This window comes from Nansenia antarctica (assembly GCF_963989245.1).
Source record: "Nansenia antarctica genome assembly, chromosome: 7".
Taxonomy (NCBI): domain Eukaryota; kingdom Metazoa; phylum Chordata; class Actinopteri; order Argentiniformes; family Microstomatidae; genus Nansenia; species Nansenia antarctica.
In genome coordinates this window covers 56,436,671-56,459,201 of record NC_137677.1, presented here as the reverse complement: position 1 = coordinate 56,459,201, position 22,531 = coordinate 56,436,671, and the positions used below count along the sequence as shown (strand labels likewise).

The window sequence follows — 22,531 nt, the reverse complement described above, 5'->3', positions numbered from 1 at the left end:
AAGAGAAGGCTGACTTCTACTTTGGGGTGTTTCCCTTCTAGCTCCATCTCAGCAGTGGGTTATTTAATGATACTTAACGAGATGAGTCTAATGTCATGGAATGTGGTGGCAGTTTTATGCATGTTCATTCTCAAATTCAAGGGCAAAGACACCACCACTTTCTACCAGGAGTGTGTGTGTGTGTGTGTGTGTGTGTGTGTGTGTGTGTGTGTGTGTGTGTGTGTGTGTGTGTGTTTGCGCGAGTGCGAGAGAGTGCGAGAGTGCGAGATAGAGTGTGTGTGGGTGTGTGTGTGTGAGAGAGAGAGAGAGAGAGAGAGAGAGAGAGAGAGAGAGAGAGAGAGAGAGAGAGAGAGAGAGAGAGAGAGAGAGAGAGAGAGAGAGAGAGAGAGAGAGAGAGAGAGAGAGAGAGAGAGTTCCCCCTTTCTCCCTGGGGTGTCCTGCTGGTAGGCTAATTTGAGAATGTGACTTATCACCCAAATGACATTCACTGAGCTATCTAGGCCTGGAGCTTATCTGCCTCATTTTAGCATCTGCGGTGTAGCCGTGTCTCTCTGAATTAGCTAATGGGCATTTTCTCAAACACCTTCCTTGCCCTGGTAGTAATGTATGCTGCACACATACAGTAGCACACAATGCTAATGAAATAGGAAACATTTGAAAGGTTGTTTGTCTATGCTCTTCTGAATTTCTGAGAACTGCTCCACTTTTCCTTCTGTGCAATGTGATTTAAGTGGAATGCTTTTCTCTGCATGGTTTCTCCTTTTCCTCTTCAGTGTCTCACCCCTTTTCTCTCTCTTAACTGCTTTCAATAATACCTTAAGGCTACAGAACATCGCCTTATGATCGATCAGGTACAATCTTTAGGTAACTTTACCTTGTACCAATTTCCTAGTGAATATAGTCCCTGGGTTGGGGAGCTGCATTGATGTAACTTTACTCTATTTCTCTCTCTCTCTCTCTCTCTCCGTCTCTGCTCCACAGGGAATGCTGCTTGGGCCATGGCCACATCCAAGCCTGATATCCTCATCATTCTCCTACAGAAGTTGATGGAGGAGGGAAACCTGCTCTATAAGGTATTTAGAAAACAAACAGAAGGGAACATCACTATTACTCTGAGCCTCCAATGACACTGCATACTATATAGATACATAAACTCAGCAGTTTGGAAATTTGTGTTTGGTCGTTTATTTTTCTGTTGTTACAATGCTAATTGGCGTTGTATTTTATATAATTGGAAAGCCTGTTTATTTACCTTTACAAAGATGTCCAACTTGTAAGGATCATGCATTTGTGGGATGACCAGCACAGCTGATTATGTGGGTAGCGCCCAAGTAAAATTGGCCAAAATTCTCTGCCAATGCTAAACAGTGTATTCTCCTGTTGGTATTGACTCTTGTTTTGAGTTGTTTGGTGGATTGGATGATTGAACTCTCTATCAGTAACAAGGAACAAACAAGACATATTGGCAATTTTACACTTGATTCATTTAATACACGGCCAGGAGCCTCAGTAGCGTTGAGATGGCTTCCAATGATGACAAGCCTTGTTTTGCCAGTGATGGAGATACCGCCCCATACTATGACACTGCCCCCACCAAAAGCTATTACTCGATTGGTGCAACAATCAGCATAGCGTTCTTCACGTCATCTCCATACTTTGACACAGCCATCCAACTTCCGCAGACAGAACCTGAACATGACATTCCCCCACATGTTCAGGTTCCATTGTCTGTGTTGTCGACACCAGTCTCCCGGGTAGCCTTATGAGCGCAGAGATTGGCTGTATGCAGTCTGTTCCTGACCGTCTGATCAGAGATCTGTATGCCATAACATCCTGCAAACCTTGCCTGCAAATCTCTAGAAAGGCACCTGATTGGCAGCACCTGAAGCTCAAAACAAGAATACACTGTTTAGCATTGGCAGAGAACTTTTACAAATATTACTTGGGCTCTACCCACATAATCAGCTGTCCTGTTCATCCCACAAATGTATGATCCTAACAAGTTGGAAATCATTGTAAAGGTAAATAAACAGGCTTTCCAACGATATAAAATACAACGCCAATTGGCATTGTAACAACAGAGAAATAATCGACCAAACACAAATTTCCAAACTTTTATTTCAGAGTTAACTGTGAAAAGTGCTCTTGGTGAATAGAACATTCATTTTTTTTTGCTTGGCTTACAACCCAAAAAAAGACAGATGGGAACAATATAATTACAATTGTTGTGGTTGATTGTATCAAGAGAGATTGCTCGAGATTGCGTGTGTGAAATGGAAATGGAAATGGAAAACGCTTCAGAGACTGTAATTTGGTCGAGAGAGAAAAATGAAATGATTGTCATCTTCTTACCATCTCAATAAAATGCAGTGAAGATGAATGAGTGTATGTGTGCTATGCTCACAAAAGGAGCGACGATTTAACAGATTGAGTTTTGTGGCAGAAAAGACAATCTACTCAGGTGAAATGGGTGAGTGAGTGAGAGAGACTGACTGACGAATGGAGAGTGTGAGGTGCTGCTTGGCTGTTGTGGGAGAATCTGACAAACCGCCTTGTCCTTTCTGTCCCCCCCCCCCCCCCCCCGTCTCCCTTGCCCTCTACATTTTTACCCCCTCTCCAAATCTTCCTCTCCTTTCATCCCTCCCTCCCTCTCTCCCACCACCAGAAAGGGAAGATGAAAGAGGCGGCCCAGAGGTACCAGTACGCTCTGAGGAAGTTTCCCAGGGAAGGCTTTGGTGACGACCTGAAGGCCTTCAAAGAGCTGAGGGTGTCTCTGTACCTCAACCTCTCCCGCTGTCGCAGGAAAACCAACGTAAGCTGCCCATCTTCAACCCTCTTTTCTTTCATCCAGCGGCCATGTTCATCACCTCCAGGGATTTCAAAGGACATTCATCCAGAGACATCCTATGTGATCAGTTCATGTATTCCACTGACATTTGATGGGATTGAGTCATATAAAACACATAGCCCAGACTAAAACTAACTAATTAATTGTTTTGCCAAGAGTATTGCTGTTAGTGAGGAGTAGACAGATATTTTAAAAAGACCCAAGATACAATTTCACTGCCAATTTTCCTTAGAGCTCTGATCAATGAAAAATGCATTAAGAAAAGCACAATCCCCATGGAAACAGATTGAATTCATTCAATAATACCATCTACTAGCCTAACAAAATTATAGTTATTAAGCTGTCCAATTGAGTGAGTCTGATTTGTCTCAAGGCTAATTATACACTGAGGAGCGCTTCATAAGCACTAGCATGCTTGTAGCCATTAGCCGTATTAGTGGGGAATGTCAGTCTTTTTTCCCCATAAACGATCAGACTAGACAATAGACAATCAGCATTTCCCCTATTGGTTTTAATCCTATTGATCTTCCTCTCACTACAGGACTTTGGCATGGCGGAGGAGTTTGCAACGAAGGCACTTGAGCTGAAACCCAAGTCTTACGAGGCCTATTATGCCCGGGCCAGAGCCAAGAGGAGCAGCAGGTAAAGCTATTCACTGGGAATGTAACCAGACCAGTCACCCCCAAGGGTTTTTTAGGGGCCATTGTTAGCATGATTTGAGACTGGAATTCTGTTTGTTATTTTATCAGCCCCTTCCACTTATCTCTCACTCTCTTTCTTTCTTTCACATACTCTCACTCTCTCCCCCTCCCTCTACAGGCAATTCACTGCTGCCTTGGCTGACCTGCACGAAGCAGCCAAGCTGTGCCCCAACAACCGGGAGATCCGCCGCCTGTTGGCACGTGTGGAGGAGGAGTGTAAACAGATGCAGCGCACCCAGATCAAACCCCAGGGGGCGCTGCCCAGCCAGGCCCTGCCTGGCCACGACTCAGACCAGGAACAGGAAGCGGAGGGAGGGGGGGAGGAGCTGTCAGAGCAGCAGAGTCTAGGCAGGGGATTGGACAGCCAGAGTCAGAGCACACTTGGCCTGAAGGAAGTGGATGAGGAGGAGGAGGAGGCGGAGGAGGAGGTAGCATCGCAGCATGACAGGAGAGCAGAGCCTTGGCCTCAGAACATCTACTCCCACAACAGAACCTTGCCCGACCCCCTCAGCCTGGCTCAGCAGAGCCAGGGTCAGAACCACAGCTCCACCAGGCCTGGGTCTCCGCCAGGCAGGCTAACCCACCGCTACCCCCGGGAGCCCCTGCCCCAGCAGGGCCTCGTTCTACAGCCCACCAAACAAGCCCAGATCGTCAAAACCAACCAGCACATGAGCTCCCTGCAGTCTGGGGGTGGCGGTGGGGGGCGCTCAGGGGGCAAGTCTCAGTACGCCCCCTCCAGCCCCCTACCCAGCCGACACATGTCCAGCGCGCTCAAGGCCGGGCCGGGCATCGACATAAGCCCTCTAATGCCCCCTGCTGACGAGCCTGTGTACGGCGAGTGCCTGTCCACGGCTGTCCCCCACGGTATGAGCCACCACTGTGACAGCGAGAGCCAGCACTCCTCCCAGGCCTCCTACTCATCCTGTGGCTCCAAGGGCCAAGAGCGGCTCTCTGCCCACTCGGTATCCTCCCTGGACGGGCTGAGCTCGGGCCTGGGGGGCCACGGTCACCAGGACGGAGGCCAGGAGCTGAGGAGGGAACACGGGGGCAGCAGCGGCGTGTCTGGGCCTGGGTCCCAGGGAGGAGGCAGCAGCATCAGAGTATCCAGCTCCACCAGCAGCCTGGCCTCCAGCAGCAGCCTCTCAGACAGTGGTAAACTGCAGGGCCCGGACGTGCGCACCAAGACCACCGCCACAGATAAGGCCAAGCAGGGCGGAGCCACTGTCGACTATAAACCAAGGCCCTTCATGGGCGTCATGGACAAGACGGCTCGCTTTCTGCAGCTGCAGCAGCAGATGCAGCAGCAGCAGCAGATTCAGCAACTGCAGCACCAAGGCCTCCAGAGCCACCCAGGTCTGCAGCCCGCAGGCCGCAGCTGGCAGAGTCACTCCTCCGAGGGATTAGTGTGCCACACCATGACTGGCATGGGTCTGCAGGCGGTGAACTGCGAGGTGCCCTATGCCAAACCAGGGAGCACTTACCAGGAGCAGCAGCAGCACAAAGCTCCATCTCAGGGTGCCATGGGGAGCCTGCAGAACGGAATGCACTCCAAGGAATTTGTGGAGAAGTTCTGCCAAGCGGCCACCTGTTACAAGGAATCCAAGCCAGCGATCGCCATGGCACACGCTTACGCAGACAGCAAACCCAAGCAGCCCGGCTTATCCCGAGATAATCCTGCCATCCACGTAGCTTCGATGAAACCAAAGCGATCGTTTATAGAGTCAAATGTGTAGAGATAATTTCTCCACTTTCTACACGCACATGTTATCAAACAAAAACATTATTGGAGGGATTGCTTAAGTTTTTACCAGCCCATCAAAGAAATTGTGTTTTAAGTTGAAACCTTTTTTTAAGAAGTATGCAAACTATGTTTGTCCAACCTCCCCCTGTCAATATGGACCGCAGGCAGCATTATGATTGGTCCAGATTCTTTCTTTCTTTCTTTCCTTCTAGTGCATCGATTGGCTGTTTGCTTCTGTTACAGGACAACATGCTCTCCCTCTCTCGTTCAGCCAAGCTGAAGACATTGCACTGAGACAGTCATTGGGCATGTTCGGATAGACACAACAGTGACAGCACTTTACGCATTTACATAGGCCTTTCAAGTGCTTATACAACATATTATATTACAGTATGATGCTATTACTGATCTATTCAGATTTCAATTTTAAGACAGTGTGGATCTGAACTGTGTTCATCACATCAATGGTGCTGATGGAAGTGGGAAAGTTGAGATATACAGTATATAGAGGGGAGATTTAAGGATTGGTTTGAGATGGGCATTCCTGTGTTCTAAGAAGGATGTTGTAGATCCTCACTTTGTGTATATATACAGTAAATACGTATTTTTCCTTCTTACGAGTGAAGGTCTGTGTCAGTGTATTGACTTGTTCAAATGTGTATTTTGAGTTTTATTTTATGCACAATTTGGTTCAGATGGTGTTTAAAAGTTCTAAAAATGTATTTGTTTATATGTTTGTACATTCTATAAATCGGCCAATAACGTTAAAACTAAATCCTCTCTGTATCTGCTTGTTGTTGCTGTCTAGGTTAATTTATTTACAGTGCCTATGGCTTGGTTAATTGTAAAAGCAATATATTTTATATAGTTATTTTTGCACAGCTACTAAGACATTTTACGATTTCAATAATAAGCTCTGTCGAAATTACACTGAACAAAAATATAAACGCAACACTTTTCATGAGTTGAAATCATAGATCTAAGACTTTTTCTATGTACACAAAACGGCGAAATTTAAATTTTGTTCACAAATTTGTTTAAATCTGTGTTAATGAGCACTTCTCCTTTGCCGAGATAATCCATCCACCTGAGGTGTTGCGGCATATCAAGATACTGATTAGGCAGCATGATTATTGCACAGGTGTGCCTTAGGCTGGTCACAATAAAAGGTCACTCTAAAATATGCAGTTTTATCTTGAAGAGAAATGTATTTACCTTGATATGCCACACCTGTCAGGTGTATGGATTATCTCGGCAAAGGAGAAGTGCTCACTAACACAGATTTGAACAAAATTTGAAAGATATAGGCCTTTTGTGTAGATAGAAAAAGTATTATTTTTCAACTCATCTGACAACAATGATTTCAAAAATTAAAGCTAAAACGATTACGTGTTGCGTTTATATTTTTGTTCAGTTTATATTGGTTTAAGTGCATGCCACAATTGCAGTTTATAATAAAGATTTTTAAAAATCTATAAAGAAAAATTTGGGGGCGGGGCTCGGGGAGCCATCCATTCTATTTTAATATGTATGTTACTTGCAGTTGTTGCCATGTCCTTCAGTATTGTGAGCTGTATTCTCCGTTATCACAAGCTGTAATAAAACATTACTGCCATAGCCACCAAGGGGAAATAAAGTCCCAGTGAAAACACCCAGGCCTGCTGGCTCTCATTGTACAGTAGGGCCCTGGTGAAGGAAGAGGCCTAATAGATCATTAGCAATACATTCACATCTCATTTATTGTGCATTTAGGGAAACATAAATAGCAATATGATTCAAAATGGAGCTGTTCAATAGGCTACAGATCATTGATTTAAATACCTCTATAACTCAGTCTAATATGCTTGTTGAAATGCTGTGTAATCAATGTTGATTATTATTCTACTAATTACTCTACTGTTCAGATAAGGCCTATTTCTGCACAGGCACAAGTTATTCTAGTTTGGCTTTGAACAAAATCATGTTTCAAACTGCATGTTTAATAACTTATAAGGCATTTCACTCATGCATTGATAAGTGCTATTATTTCATCTATAAGACAGCGGTTACACTTATTATTAGTATTATTAGTATTAACATGAGACCTTCGGTACCTGAACATCACCATCAGATCACGATTGCACGCAGTGCAGGAAGGTGGTCAGGAACATCTGATCAGTCAGTTCACAGCTTGTCTATTGATTGTGGACACAAACTGAATAGACCTGTTAATACCAGGTGTAGCCCTGGCTTAAAATCACTGATTTTCAGCAATCACAACTGACTGGCTGGATTCTGAAATGTAGAGGAAGTTACTCATTTGCAGCATCCCTCACTGGTGGCCCTCCAGCGACCAATGGCCATCTTCAGAGTTCTGTTGGGTGTGATCAGTGTGGTTGGTAAAGGTAAGTTCGTCATGGGACTGGAGCGGTTCTTAGCGCCGATCCAACTCTCAATCGCCTCTCTCTCGTAAGAATAGCCATCTATTCATTAAAATGTGAAAATTAAAGTAGGTTTCAGTGAAAGCCAGCTGTCTGCAGCGATTAATAAACATTGACTACAGTACGCTCATACAGTATGGGCCTGATGTAGAGGTTTAGGTTAAACCTTTAGCCCTTCCACCGCTCACCTGCAGCAATGACGGGGTCTCTCATCACGTCTCTGGTGATGGGGCACAGGAACTCATCTGGGGAACCTGAGCCGGTCAACTCTGCCTTTAGGGCCTCGATCTTCCTCAGGACTCTACCACGAAGGCCTAACGACTCTGAAACAACATTAAAAAAAAAAAAGAAGATCAGTCAAAACTGTGGAGTCTTTAATAATAACAGTTTCTCAACAGTACAGTACATGGCACCTTTACCAAACTGAAAATAGCATGTGTGAGGATTGGCCATTAGCCCATGCTTGTCACAGTGCTGTCAGAGACAGCCCCTCATTACGGTCTGGGTCTAGAGACACACAGCCATGAAGGTGACAGCGTCCACTGTTCAACAGAATGTATGCTTCAACTGGGCTTCCCTGATAAGAGGGAGAGATGCATAAACCTGCTTGGCCTCTCCCTCATCCATCTTCACACAGACAGAAGGAACGAATGATTCACAGTTTCACAGAACGGTTTAAACGGCTCTGTTTCCCAAAAGCAGGCAAGGTAAAAAGCCATCCCTGAGGATTTCTTGGAGCTGTCATGTAAATGTTTCTTGTTCACGGGAGGGAAAAGAGCCAGCCACAGAAGATGTGCTGCTATCACTCGACACGCAGCAAAGCAACCACTCAAAGCTTACTAAGCTCACTACATAAGTTCTTATGAACCCTAAAGTTACACAATAGAATAGAAGAACAGAGGTTTAAATGACGTGCTGGCTGCCACCCGCATGCCGTCTTTATGAGAGCAGCGTGCGTCTCCCTGGCATGGTGATGCCGGCTGCCACTGTGCCACCTGTCTTCTACAGACAATGTAGTAGTCTATAGTGGATGATTCATAGCGAGCCTCTGTGGAACAAGCTGCAGGTTTCGTCTTTCGAGCTCTTCCTCAGGGATGTAATAAGGGACGACACAAATCAACCTCCCTCGTTCAAAACAACCAGGAGTGATCTCTTTCAATCAGAACCTCTCCCTGTCGGGCGCCGGCGTATTCGTTTGGAACGCACTCGTAATCAGTATGCTGCCGTTGCCTGCTGGCTTTGCGCTCAAGGGGAAACACACACTCACCCACAGACACTCCCAAACAGATGTGTAAGCACGTAAACACACACACACACACGATCGAATCCATGCCACCACCACGCATCACTTAGATTATGGCACCAGGTTATGATGACTTCAGCGTCTTGGTAAATGTAATTAATAAAGCAGCACCTGCAATCCCGTAGAAGAGCCCCATGTGGGACAATGTTGAGAAAACCCTAACTGTGATTGGATGACACCACAGTGCAGATACAGCAGTATAGATCAAGCACTGCACTGCAATCACATAGTTCACATCGCCAACGGAGACAGTACTGGGAGAAGCACACACTCAATCAATGTCTTCTCTCAATCAAACTTGCTGAACCTATCAGTCATGCAATTACCTTATATATGAATAAGGGAATTGCACAAAATTGTCTTTCCATCTCAAACACGTTTTTGCACTGTTCTACATACCGTAACTACTTTAAAGTTATTGGGATTCTCTTTCATTACATTAGGGTACTTTGATGAATCTATATATGGCTGGCTGACATTTATTATGTCTATTAAATATGTGGTATTGTATCATTAAGCTATGGTGAAAGGACACATCCATAATATGCAGTGTGCCACTGTTCTCTTACTGTGGGTGGGGTTCATAGAGAGTCTTAGCCTCTACAGAGAATGGTGAACAATGCATGTGAGAAACTTTTTCCACTCTTAAGCATTGTGAATATTTCATGGAGTAACATAGGAGGAATCTAATGTATTTCACCGTGTACAGTACACAGTGTACTGCATCTTCAGAGAATGGTACAGTTGACATTAGTGGCAACGCAGAGCATGAGAGAGACTTCATGGTACAAACTGCTCTGTGCAGCCCACACCTTGGATTAACATATGGTGCTTTCGCTGAGCTGTATAATTGCTTATCTGAATTTATCACAGTCATGTTGTGTCCAGATGGAGACCTAGAGAAAATACTATTCTTTCCTAGCATCATTGAGGATTGGCGTGTGCCAAAGGTACATTTAAGACACTGGTCTAGCCCCCAATCCACAAATCCCATTTTTCAGGGAGATTATTTTTTTTCTCTGACATCTAAGGTCATCTGATAGGATATGGTCTCCAGCAAATTATATAAGCAAGTAATATTGGAGCGCAGTGGACAATTTGGAGGTAGTAATGTTACAGCATGTTGGACCCAAAAGCTGATTACCATTTTGGAAGCATTGACGGGAGATTAGGACCCAGGGAAAAGCCCTGGTGGCATTCATTCCAACAGAAATTCATCATAATGCAGGATAAACAGTAATCCCCATGGTTACTCCTGTGCCCTTTCGTTGAGAGATGTCATCCAACAGGCATGAGGTGTGTGCGTGTGTGTGTGTGTGTGTGTGTGCGCGTGTTTTGAATGCCATGCCCTTACCAATGCTCAGGGTGTGTGTTTATGTGTTTTGAGCATGTATGCGTGCACACATTGTGTGTGTGTCCCGAATGCCACTTACCGACGCGCAGCTCCACAGCCAGGGTCTCTCTGCTCAGGCCCATCAGTTCAGACCCGTCTATGTTGTTGTCCTTGAAGGTGCCGACCAGCTCCTCCAGTCCCTCCTCACTCAGCCAGGCTGCCACTTCCTCCTCTGACCAGTCACTCACCAGCAGCGACCTGGAGCCACCCGACTGCTGCTTCCTTCCTGTGGAACACACAACAACAGAACAGGAAAGGAGGAGGAAGTCCTTTCCCATGTGTCTCCTTCACCCCCCGTCCCCCGTCCCCCGTCCACACACACACACTCACCCCTCCTCCCCCAGTCTCCTGCACAATACTAATCGGATCCCACCAAAACACTTTCCACACATTCCACACAAAGCCCTCACTCGCTCGGTGTACAGATAGCGAACGACCACTTCTTCTCACATGTGGAGATAAAAGACAGACCAGCAGTGCTTCTTTCTAACACGCTCAGCCGGCTTTCACCTTCTTTAATCATGTTTTGAACGTCCTGGGAATATTTATCACCACCTCCTCCTCCTCCTCCTCGGTTGTGTTTTCCTAGTCTTTACAGGCGCACTGCTCATCAAAGACAACCTTCATGTGACATTGTCTGAGTGGCTATCATTTCTCATGTATCTGTAAGATAGAATGGCTGTGCTGCTGTGCTCGCTAATGACGCCATGGCGCACCTCATGCTTTACATATCCCATCATTAGGCCGCTGACTGATAACAGTGTTGGGACTGGAGGTATTTCTCATTAACAGGACTTGTTTGGTTTGCCACACCTCTTTCTCTCTCCCTTCCCCTTTTCTATCACTGTGTCATCCTCATCATTCACTTTCTTGTCCATCTAGAGGGCCTCCCTAAATAATAAAATCCCCCCCTTCAGTAAACATACTTGGAAAATAAAGGATTAATGTTCTACTCCTCAGAGGAAAAGCAGCTGCACTATCAGTAGAGACATACCAGAGAACCATTAAACAGTACAGTAACAGTCCACTTGTCAAGTCTGCATGTACAGTATATATATATATAGAGAGAGAGAATAAATAATACTCCACTGTACACTTCTATCAGGAAAGGTTACGCTCTTGGGGAAATGCCCATATACAGTACCTAAGCCTCTTCATCATCAGTATCATCATCATCCCTTTCACTTAGCAAGTCATCATGGTTTCTTTTCTGGACTCTGGTTGAGGCCCAGGGACATGTGATCTACAGTATTAGTGGTCTCTACTCTACTGGGAGACCTGTAAAAGTAACAGCTGATGCCCCTGTCCCATGTTTAAAAGAGAGAACATAACGTATATATGGACATTATCAGGGCGTTTTAGAACGGTTGAAGCCAGGACAGTATGTGTTTCTTACCTTTGCATGGGGAGGTCCTTGCTGCAGCTAGAAAACACAAGAGGGACAAATTAATCCTCAAAGCACACACAATGTAATCTGTATGTTACTTGTATTTCTTTCTGTTAAACTATTGTACATACATTGTTTTTGAACAGCATCTGTGGTATTGTCCTCCGAGCTCAAGCAACATTACCGCTCAACACCATAGAGTACCTGAAGTACCGGTAACTCAAGGGAACCACACACAAACGGGAATACAATGTCAACTAGAATGGTTGCCATTCTTGAACAGGTGACAGGAAGTAGCTGGACAGGCATGATACCATGCAGTGCTCTCACACAGTGACACATTCCAGAGAAAATGAGAACGGACATGATCAAAGAGGAATGTGTTTATAGCGGAGCGAGGGAGAGAGGGCTTGGAATTTGCTCTGTCAACAAGACTACTCCCAGATGGGAATCCCCTGTGATGTCTGATACCCCAGCTGGATTTTGGGGGCATTGCTGCCTTCATATATTGTGTTTTGAGCACTATTTTTCATATTTGCCTTTTGAGAGCGACGCAGCCTGATCCCTGCTCCCTCAAGAGACTAGTGCAGTCCATTTAGTGGAGGCCCTCCGGAACGTAGCTGGCTATCTGCCCTAACTACTGTCAATCAGCCCGGGCCCTCTCCCCACAGTAAGCCCACCTTTTCTGAAGCCTTTCACAGGCCCCTCTCCCTCTGGAGCCACAGTCCCAATACACTCCTTATGAGAGTGAGTGAATGAGCGGTCAAAAGGGCTGCTAGGATTAAACCAGAGGTAGTCGTCTCAAAAAGATTTAACATTTACAGCACCACCCCGGTAACTCTGCCTACCCAGTATTACTCCACCTACCCTGGTGGTACTCTACCTACCCAGTGGTACAGGACCTACCCTGGCCGCTGCATCCGCTGCGTCCATCCCCATCTCCCAGCCTCCAGACTTTGACAGTGTTGTCCATGGAGCCAGTGGCCATCAGTGGCTTGGTCGGGGAAAAGGCACAGGCCGTCACATACCTGAAAGAAGGAGGGAGGGAGATGAGGGGGGACAGGAATTCAAAATATCTCAATGCTAATGCAGTGAGTTGTATAACAGCAGGGGGTAACAGGCAGGTCATGTACCTATCATGCTGCTTCAAAGAGTGAAGAAGGACTCCCTGGTCCTACAAGGAAGAAAAAGCACACATTGACAAACCGGAATGTCTGGTATGTCCAATGTTTACAGTGTGTCCAGACGATGATTTGTGGAAGAGCAACACCTTAAGCAGACCTGGGCCCCATTCCTCCTAGCGCGATTAGAGATGATCAAGACTATTTTTTATATTTCGCAATAATTTCAGCTCGAGTTCCGTTCCATGAATGTGGCTCAAATAATTCGCTGCTTGGGTTGCTATGCATTAATTATTTGTATGTTTATTTTCTTGACATTTAACAGACGCCTTCATGCAAATCGATGTACAATAAATACATCTGTCTACATAAGTAAGTGAATCGTCTATCCATCAGTAATCATAAGAAATGATCATCTATGCCAAATCCAGGGTCCAGTTACAATGCTAGAAGAACATCATTTACAAGTCAGAAAGGCTTCAAACACCATTATTACCGTTATGTCAGTTCTCTAATAAATTAGCCTACACCATCATTTTAAACATATTATTTTTAGATTACATTCAACTTCTTGCAGAGTACAACAATCAGACAGCGAAATGCAGTAAAAAGTGTATGTCAGAAGCGGGATTCGAACCTCCATTTCCAATTCGGGCTTGCGTGAACATTGATGACACAAGGCTGATTCTCATTCGAGTGATCACTTGAGACTTGAATCCCAATCAAGAGTTGCCTGAACGAGGCTTTCCTTTTAATCGCAAATGTACTAATCAACGTATGTGGAATACCCCCCTGTAGGACACACATACAACACAGAATTGTACTTACTGCGTTGTACACTGCGATTGTTTTATCCACTGAGCTGTTGGAAGATAGGAAATATTCATACACTTAATTACAGGATAATCTTTAATGAAAAGTAAACAGGCAGGCCTATATACTCAAGCACTGCATAATAGAAAGAGATTACCAAAAACAACTGTAGCCTACTGTTTAATGTAGGCTTGAAGCTAAAATATTTCTAACCACACAGACACACAGCAGATGTGTGAGATTCAACAAGGCAGAATGTAACAGCATGGATCCCCCTAGTGGCCAAATAGGGAAACAGCAAAATGAGGGAAAACAGTTTGTTTCTCCTGCAGTATTCATGAGGGTTGTCATTCAGTAGACATGGCCAGAGACGAATTTTTGGTAGAAAACATTGCAAGATATAGTATGTTTAATAAAATGCTGAGCAAGATTGAATAATGTAAACCCTGTTTATAGGAGTATAACCAGTAGGAGAACAGGCATGGCTGAGGGTCTAACCATTTTTACATTTTTTACATTTAGCAGATGCCTTTATCCAAAGCGACTTACAAATACATTTGTCTAAGTAACTGAATCATCTATCCATCAGTCATGGTAAGACAAAGTGATCTATGCCAGGGGCCATTGGCAGTCATAATGCTTACCCAGAGACGATCAGCTCAGCATCAGAGGAGAAAGCACAGGAGAGCACAGGGGCCAACTGGTCAGTCAGTGTGTGGAGCAGCTTCATCTGACACCCTAGGGACCAATAACACACACACACACACACACACACACACACACACACACATTTTAAATGCTTTATTTATGTCCACATACATGTACAATTCTAAAGGACAAATACTAACAGTGCATTTTGATATCATGGAAACAATCTGTTACAAGACCTCATTCTCCCTCCACTGTCACACACGCCAGGACAGGGACATACACACGCCCTCTCACATGCAAAGACAGAGCCCCCTAGATACACACACACACTGTCTCTGTGGTCTGTATGCCTCTGTTTCTCTCTCTGTGTGTGGCTCTCTCTCTCTCTCACACACACACACACACACACACACACACACACACACACACACAGTTATAGAGACCCTCAGCACACTCCCCCACTGCCTGTATCAACCCCAGATGGAAGACTGACCATCCAGTAGTGTCAGTTTCAAGTTGACTCTGACCACAACTCGAGCATAACCCACTGTCTGTCTGTAATCTCTCCTACACCTGACCAACCCCCTGGACCGTTAAACACTAACCCTGAGTCAAAAGGTCAGAAGCAACAACCACCCCTGCACTGTGACCACAAGTAGAGCACAGCACACCCTCTTGAGATCTGGGCATTCAGCCCCAGGCCATCATCCCCTTACTTTGATCCCAACTACAGCACAGCTGGAACAACAAACTAGTCAGTCACCACTAAAGAGCACTGTGGACACTGACCTTTTCATAGGAATATCTTATAAGAGGGTAGACCATAGAGAGAGAGAGAGAGAGAGAGAGAGAGAGAGAGAGAGAGAGAGAGAGAGAGAGAGAGAGAGAGAGAGAGAGAGAGAGAGAGAGAGAGACTATACTGTTTCACTGGCCTGCACTTCTGTTGAGTAACAATCATTTACGTGTCTGTTGATCCACAAGCTGTTCAAAAAAACACACCTCTCCAAACCAAACACCAGTCTGTCATCTTATCTACATTTATTTCCCCCTCCTGGCGATTAATTCAGAATCTCGTTGACCTTATTTTAATTGGGCCTTTTACAGGCAGGAGCAACGCATATTCAGAGTAAATTAGAACGAGAAGAGATAACCATATTCCTAATACACAAACAGCACAATACAGGGAAAGAAAAACGACTCGGCTAAAGCATGGTCACATGTACCGTGTTATACGGTAGGTTATACCGGTACAAAAGAGAGCAGAACAATGAGGGAGTATTACAATTCCAGCCGTGCAGCTAAGCCCATCTGCAAAAGACAATTTCCTCTGTATGTGGGACAATAACAACCCGTTTCTGCAGACTTGAGTGACATGTGCTGCTCCCTGGCTCTATTCCCTGTGCGCCCCCGTCAGCATGCTTCTCTAAGACAAAGGCACCACAACAGCCCCCCAGAGGAGCAACGCTCAGGACGCACAGCATCACACCCAGGAAACTGCCGTTTCCACAGCAACAGAGACAGCTTAGCCATTTGACCTGCATGTAAACTGGAGAAAGAAAAGAAGAAAAGAAAAAAAGCACAGGAGAATCTGTGGAACCTTGGAAAGGAAAATAAGGAAAGCTGCTATCTGTCTGTTTTAGACTAAGTTCTGTTTGTAGTTTGGTCATGGTATGATTGCTAACATATGACAGGGGATGATGGCACAGAGCCAAATATACAGAACTGAATTACCGTACCTACAGTAGACCAACAATGTCTGGAAGCAGCCTACCTGCTCCTCCATGCCAGGAGACGGTCCATATCTTCAGCTGGCTGTCCTGACCACAGGAGGCCAATCGAAAGTGCAGTGAACAGCCCTCTGTGGAGCAGGGGAACAAAACCAGCACATTCACTCTCCATCACAATCATCATGTTGGCTCAGACTCAAGCCAGGCTATTGCCCTGATAATAACAATCATAACAATAAAAAAACATCTGAAATGGAAGTAAACGTTGGTTATGGGAATATTGTTTCAAGTGTTTGGCTGCAGTAACAATGCATTCCAGGCAGTTCATTTGTAGTGTGTTTTAACATTCCTCACAACCATTGAATTATATGGAGAGACGTGGCAATAGTGATGATGACGTTTAAGATTGATCGAGCGAGCTTACCGTTAGCCCACCGTTTGAAAATGCATGCCAAGAATGGTTTGAACTAGAGTTGACAATTGAACATCCTGAAGCCCTAGAAAGGTTACAGTAATGGAGTTTCTAAATAGCAATTTCTATGAAAGTCTGAAAGCGCTAGAAGGTAATCATTAAACATACATAACTGCATACAGTACTTACTGTACTATTGTCAGTCATGCACTCAAAGGATCAAGGGATTAGACCACCCCATGCACATACATACACCAACACAACACTGAAGGGAACAGACTATAGTAGGGGTGGCTGGTGATTAGTAAAGGAGATCAGGTGGGATGAGCAGGCAGGGAAGGGGCGTGGCCTGGGGCTGTTGGGAGGATGGAGGGGAGTGACATGTCTCTTCACATCACATCACAGTTTTTACTATGTATGGCTTTTTTTCAGTTTACGCATAATACTCTGTGATACGGTCTGGTGAAAAGGTCTGCATGTCGGCAATTCTCAAGTTGCATGAAAGACCAGCTTCTTTTTTCATATTACGAAGTGTTGAAAATCCCACTCAATGTCTGGACCCTGTCACATATTCCTCTACAGTTAAAATACAGCTGTGATTGAGCCATCTTCGGAATAGGAATACTTACTCCATTGAAATACAATAGCCTACACAGAAATGATTCATATTAGCATCTCAGATCAAAACCATTATTTTGTTTAATAATAATGTACGTTTTCACCGTACCAATCTTATACTGGGGTGCAAAGTGGCAGCAGTTCACCCCGAGGTCGTGGGCGTCCTTCACAGTGTGTCGCAGGTTCATGTCCCCGTCCCAGACTTTGATGTCCCCCTGGGTGCATCCTGTTACAAACATCTGTCCACATGGAGAGAAGCAGCATGCCACCACTGTGGCTTCTGTCACTGTGTCACATCTGGGAAGTTAAATGGTGGGATATTGTGGGTTGAGACTTGTTTTGATATTCAACTTATTGACTATTGCTAAGTTGAGGGGTGGGGGGGTGGGGGCAGGGGGGACAGTACATGGGAGGCATATATTTATGATCAGATGATGAACAGGATAATCACAGAATCTTTAAACATATGATACAGAATAATTATCACAACAGATCCACAGGCAGGCCAAGAATATCATCTATATGTTACGGTACATGTGGGAAAACTAGGGTTAGGGTTAGGTGCTAGGGTGCTACGGTTAGGGGTAGGGGTAGGGTTAGGGTTAGGGTTAGGGATAGGATTAGGGTTAGGGTTAGACATGCCAGCATGTACCAAGTCGACGTAGCACCTAACCCTAACCCTAGTTTTCCCACATGTACCGTCTTCCCACATGTACCGTAACATACATTCATCATCCATTACTATAATTAGGCCTATAATGAAAATGTCTATTACTGGTATGTTGATTATTTCACTTAATCTCTGGGGACAATAACAATATACAATTTAGACATTTAGTTGTGATCTAGTACCTGCGTAATGTCTTGGAGTGGAAGTCCCAAAGGGCCACAGTTCCATCAGAGGCCCCAGATATCATCAGGGAGGAGTCGGCGGAGAGAGCGCACACCCGGACAGGACTGCGCCCCGGGTGTTCTAACACGGACACCTTACCCCCCGTTATCATACTCCAAACGATCACTGTACCATCCGTAGAACAGGTGACCAAGTGTCTGCCACAATGACTGAAACTACAGCAGTGAACCCCATACCCGTGGCCCGAGAGGGGGGAGAAGGGCAGCTCGGAGAAGTCCTGGGTGTCATAGACGCGTAAGGTCTTGTCCCCGGAGGAGGTGGCCAGGAGGGTGGGGGAGAAGGCGCACCAGTTGACATCATCTCGGTGGTCTTGGAGGGTGCACACTAACGACACCATTTTGTCACTGTATAATATTATATATACCGTACCCTGTAAATAGAAAAAGTTGACAATCTTATTACACAAGGTGGCGCAACAACCCTAGCATTATGGCCACGCAACTTAAGCCTATTTTGTTATCTCCCATCGTGAGCTTAGAATGATAAGGTTCTATCTCCGTTTAGGGCAGTTCAGAGATATTGAGCGTCAAAGTTTTTACATTCCATTATGTTTTGTGAGATGGAACCTTTGTATTTTATGAATTACTAACAAACAAAAAATAAACATTTAAAAAATAACACCACACAGGCATTAATAAACACCTAATGGATCAGATTATGTAAAAAACTCAATTTTGACCAAAAATGGAGATAGAACCTTATAATTCTAACGTCACCACATGTAAAGAAGAGGACAGATAAAGACCACTACAACTATCGCATTAATCATTACGGGTTATTCGAATAATGGTATATGTAATATGGAGACTGAAGAAGGCAACATGTCGACGACGACCAGGACAAATGACCCAGTGCGTCTCTTACCTTACCTGGCAGGTGCTGCAAGCGACAAAGTCCACTACTTCCCCCTTTGTTAGTTCTCTTTAAACACTCTCATCACAATCATGTGACACGGCCCTCCCCTCGTCACTATAGAAATATGTTTCCATGTACTGTACGACTTGGTCGGGTCAACTTCACTGATAAGCCCAATCACTGAGACAGTAGGCTACTCATAAAGGAGTGGTGATACACATACTTTTCCCTATAACCTTGACTGTCCGTCCGTACAGTGTAACTGAATCCGTCAGTCAGTGTTTCTAACAGGATAGTGTATCAAATGTTTCAATATACTCACACACAGACACAGACACACACACACACTCATCAGATTACAGACCATGGCAAACACATAGCCTATAGTGATTGATTAACCAATATGATCATTTATGCATGTTGATGTTAATTAACATCAAGGACCAATTTCTGATATCCTGGCCAAAAAATCAGAAGAAAAGCAAAATACAGACTTGAAAAACATCCTTTTTATTAGATTCGTGCCACACACACTAGTGAAAAATAATGCTCCTACAAAAAAATGCTACCTTCTCCACAATATCCATAAATAAAATAACTTCAAGTACTCTGACTCAGGTACAAAAACTGGTTAGATGCCACCAGTAGGCCATGACACACAGCAAGATTCAAACACAGTGGTTACAAATGTCCTCCTTTCCTTGGGTCTCTGGCAAGGCAAGTGGAGGGAAATGTTTTTTTTTATGAAAGATACTGTGGATGTGGATGACCATGTCAGAGTTCGAGGCCCATGGGGGGTTGACATTTTGTATACAGTTATACGTATTTACACACACACACACACACACACACACACACACACACACACACACACAGACACACCCACAGACACACACAGAAAAGAATACAAAACCAAAATATTGAAATAATATCCTCCACACACTTTTGAGAGGGCAGGCACTACCAAGATTGAGGAGACCAGTGTTTGTAGAGGATACAGTACAGGCAATATAACATGTATTTATCACTTTTAAGACTTAAATCAAATGCTACAATCATTCTAAGGCATAAACAATATCTGATGTCTGTAACAATACTGTATGTACACATCATACATATTACAAACAAGACCTCATATTAACATTAATAGACAGTATATACAGATGTGTATACAGATGCAGTTGTTGCCTCACTGTCTTGTTGTAAGTTAGCTTTGCAAACATTTATACACAAATGCAGCTTTACAGTATTTACCGTAATTAATCTGCTGGCACCCTGGAGGCACAGAGCAGTGTAAACAATTCCTTTTTTTTCTTTTCTTCTTGGCTTTGTTTTATGTTCGGAAAAACATTCCTTAAGATTTTAAAAGCAATTTTGCTGTTTCTTCTTTTTCTTAGAAAACTAAGACTTGAACAATTTTGACTCATAAATAATTAAACAAAATTAAATACATTCACTATAATATTAATGATGAAATAAAATGAAAAATATCTACAGTTAGTGGAAAGCTTTCGTTCCCAGTTGCAGTTCCGATGGTTGTGAATTCAGTGCGGTTTCTTACAGGAAATGGTATTGCACTTTAAAACACCAACCCACTTTGTCTGAAACTCTTTGGGTGCATTTCCCTGCTCCAACCAAATCAGCATTGTACATCAGTTCGGTAAATATTCAGAATTACAATTGTATATTAATTTAAGTTCCCTGGTTAACTGTCAAAGAGACATTAGTCTTTAGTCTTGAAGATTAGATGGTCTACAGAACAATACAGTTGCTCTGCTTTTGAGTTTGAAGTTGTGACAGCTGGTCACATATTTGAGGATAAGGTATGTGCCTAGTTTATTTGCTTCAAGAGTTCAGGCCATCTTTTCTCAAAAAACCTCCTCATGCTGTGACCAGCACGTCCAATGTCAGAGTTGTCTTCATTAAACTTTTCACAGTTATCAAAAACCAAGTTGACATCGATGATAAATGTCTCCAGGTTTAAGTACCTATAATATGAGATAGAAAAACAGGGAAAAAACAACATTTGTAAAGTGCATGAAACAAGGAATGTCTTTAACATCTTTGCAGTTCACATAATGATACAATCAATACAGTATAGATCATTACAATGCTAATATCATATTGTATTGTACATACTGGCTGCTGATAAGCTTCTCTCTGATAGTGGAGAAGTCCATAGGTTTCCTGATGACTTTCTTGTAGCCGGGGACAGATTTGGGGTTAACAGGAGTGAGGAAGGGCCAGGCGTCCTGGTGACCCTCCAGCTCGGCCAGAAGCACCCTGTGGACAATAAGGAGTAAACAAAGGTCATCTTCAGCTTAATCACAGCACAGGGATGTCTCAGTGTAGCACACTCTAAGTGTGTGATCATCACCCTACTGTTGTTTCAAAGGCCCTGAACAAAAACAACCCCTAGCTCCTGCATCACAGACACGTGTGTTCTAAAAGAACTGTATAAGGTATAAGCAAGGTGCTGAAAATTATACCTAGCCTATCAAAGGGCAAGGTGAAGCTACTACCAAAATGATTGCTTATACCAATCCAATCATTTTATATCTACACATGTCTAGGGAGTCTGGTTAAGGCTTGTTTCTGGACATGGCTAGTATATCATACCTGCACAGGTTAAGGTCTTTAGTGTTGTTGTTGTTGTGGTTGTGGGCTGTTTTGGCCTTCTTCACACTAGCAGGACTGTCCTGTTTGGGCTCAGTGGCCAGTGGGCTCTCTTCCCCTTTCCTCTTTTTGGGGTCTTTGGTCCCTTTCTTTGGAGTGCTACTGGTGCTGGCAGCATCGTCCTCAGAGACATCTCCCGCTACGGACGGCTTCCTGCTCCGTTTTACCTCAGTGCTTCTCTTCCCTCCCCCTCCGGAGGATCGGCTCTGCTGCTTCTTACTCTTGGGGGATTGACCGCTCGCCTGAATGACAGAATATATGCTGAGAGAAGGCATCTCGCATTTACAGACAACACATTTGTCATTGTGAATTGAATTAAATTGGCCATTCGTTTTTGGTATTTTACCTTATTTTTTATATGGAAATGTGTGGACAGGTTTAACCCCTTGAGACATTTAACTTATGAAGGGGCTTGTCATTTTTGAGGTATAACTGTGGTGGACTCGGCCTAAATGTCAACATCAAATTTAAGGAGTGACGCTCGGCTGTGTAGTAGGGCTATCTGCAACTGAAGGCAAGAGTTATTGTACCTTCGATATGCAAGCAGGACAAAACCAGTCACCGTCAGGTATGGTGGTGATCCTGGGTTTATGGCAGTAAGTGTGACAGCCTTTGTCACAGCCGTCACAAAGTAACAGCAGTTCCTCATTATCTCCCTTGCGACACAGTTGGCAGTACTGCAAACACACCACAACAAGGTAAAACTGGGTGCTCTCAGAGAAAATACAGCACTTCCCTAACACGTCCTGCAGAATGACCCACCTGTTTTGTAATGCACTATACATACACTATCATGCATCGGCTGCTAAACGGGGCTGTGAGCTGTTAGGGACACTCATAATGGGCTACGGAATGATAGCAGGCACTACACGTGGACTCATAATGCATTATTGATCAGCACTCATAGAGAAAATGACCAAGACTTCAGATCCAAGCTTTACGACACAGATCC

The 22,531-nt window shown here is 44.3% G+C and overlaps 3 protein-coding genes across 4 annotated transcripts in view; 1 reads left to right on the top strand and 2 right to left on the bottom strand.

Annotated features, from left to right (window-relative positions):
* The window catches only part of tanc1b (tetratricopeptide repeat, ankyrin repeat and coiled-coil containing 1b), a 117,634-nt gene extending 110,730 nt beyond the window's left edge, over positions 1 to 6,904 (top strand). For both annotated transcript variants that reach the window (XM_080537135.1, XM_080537134.1), the window contains exons 23-26: positions 982 to 1,073; positions 2,666 to 2,812; positions 3,390 to 3,490; positions 3,668 to 6,904. In XM_080537135.1, coding sequence (XP_080393261.1) covers positions 982 to 1,073; positions 2,666 to 2,812; positions 3,390 to 3,490; positions 3,668 to 5,282 — 1,955 coding nt within the window. In that variant the 3' untranslated portion in view covers positions 5,283 to 6,904. The remainder of the gene's footprint in view (positions 1 to 981; positions 1,074 to 2,665; positions 2,813 to 3,389; positions 3,491 to 3,667) is intronic.
* Positions 6,905 to 7,585: 681 nt separating this feature from the next.
* LOC308162809 (WD repeat, SAM and U-box domain-containing protein 1) lies at positions 7,586 to 18,385 on the bottom strand (the record flags this gene model as incomplete). Its single annotated transcript, XM_080536950.1, has 11 exons — positions 7,586 to 7,752; positions 7,899 to 8,033; positions 10,447 to 10,632; positions 11,803 to 11,829; positions 12,700 to 12,821; positions 12,927 to 12,967; positions 13,743 to 13,776; positions 14,372 to 14,465; positions 16,150 to 16,236; positions 17,245 to 17,432; positions 17,988 to 18,385. 11 exons carry the CDS (start codon positions 18,383 to 18,385, stop codon positions 7,586 to 7,588), a joined length of 1,479 nt encoding a protein of 492 aa, XP_080393076.1.
* A 1,088-nt stretch (positions 18,386 to 19,473) lies between these two features.
* Positions 19,474 to 22,531, bottom strand: part of baz2bb (bromodomain adjacent to zinc finger domain, 2Bb) — a 65,104-nt gene continuing 62,046 nt past the window's right edge. Inside the window, exons 35-38 of the mRNA XM_080535536.1 lie at positions 22,110 to 22,256; positions 21,523 to 21,821; positions 21,043 to 21,186; positions 19,474 to 20,891 (exon numbers count right to left, since the gene is read on the bottom strand). Of these exons, the coding sequence (XP_080391662.1) occupies positions 20,735 to 20,891; positions 21,043 to 21,186; positions 21,523 to 21,821; positions 22,110 to 22,256 (747 nt within the window). The 3' untranslated portion in view covers positions 19,474 to 20,734. The remainder of the gene's footprint in view (positions 20,892 to 21,042; positions 21,187 to 21,522; positions 21,822 to 22,109; positions 22,257 to 22,531) is intronic.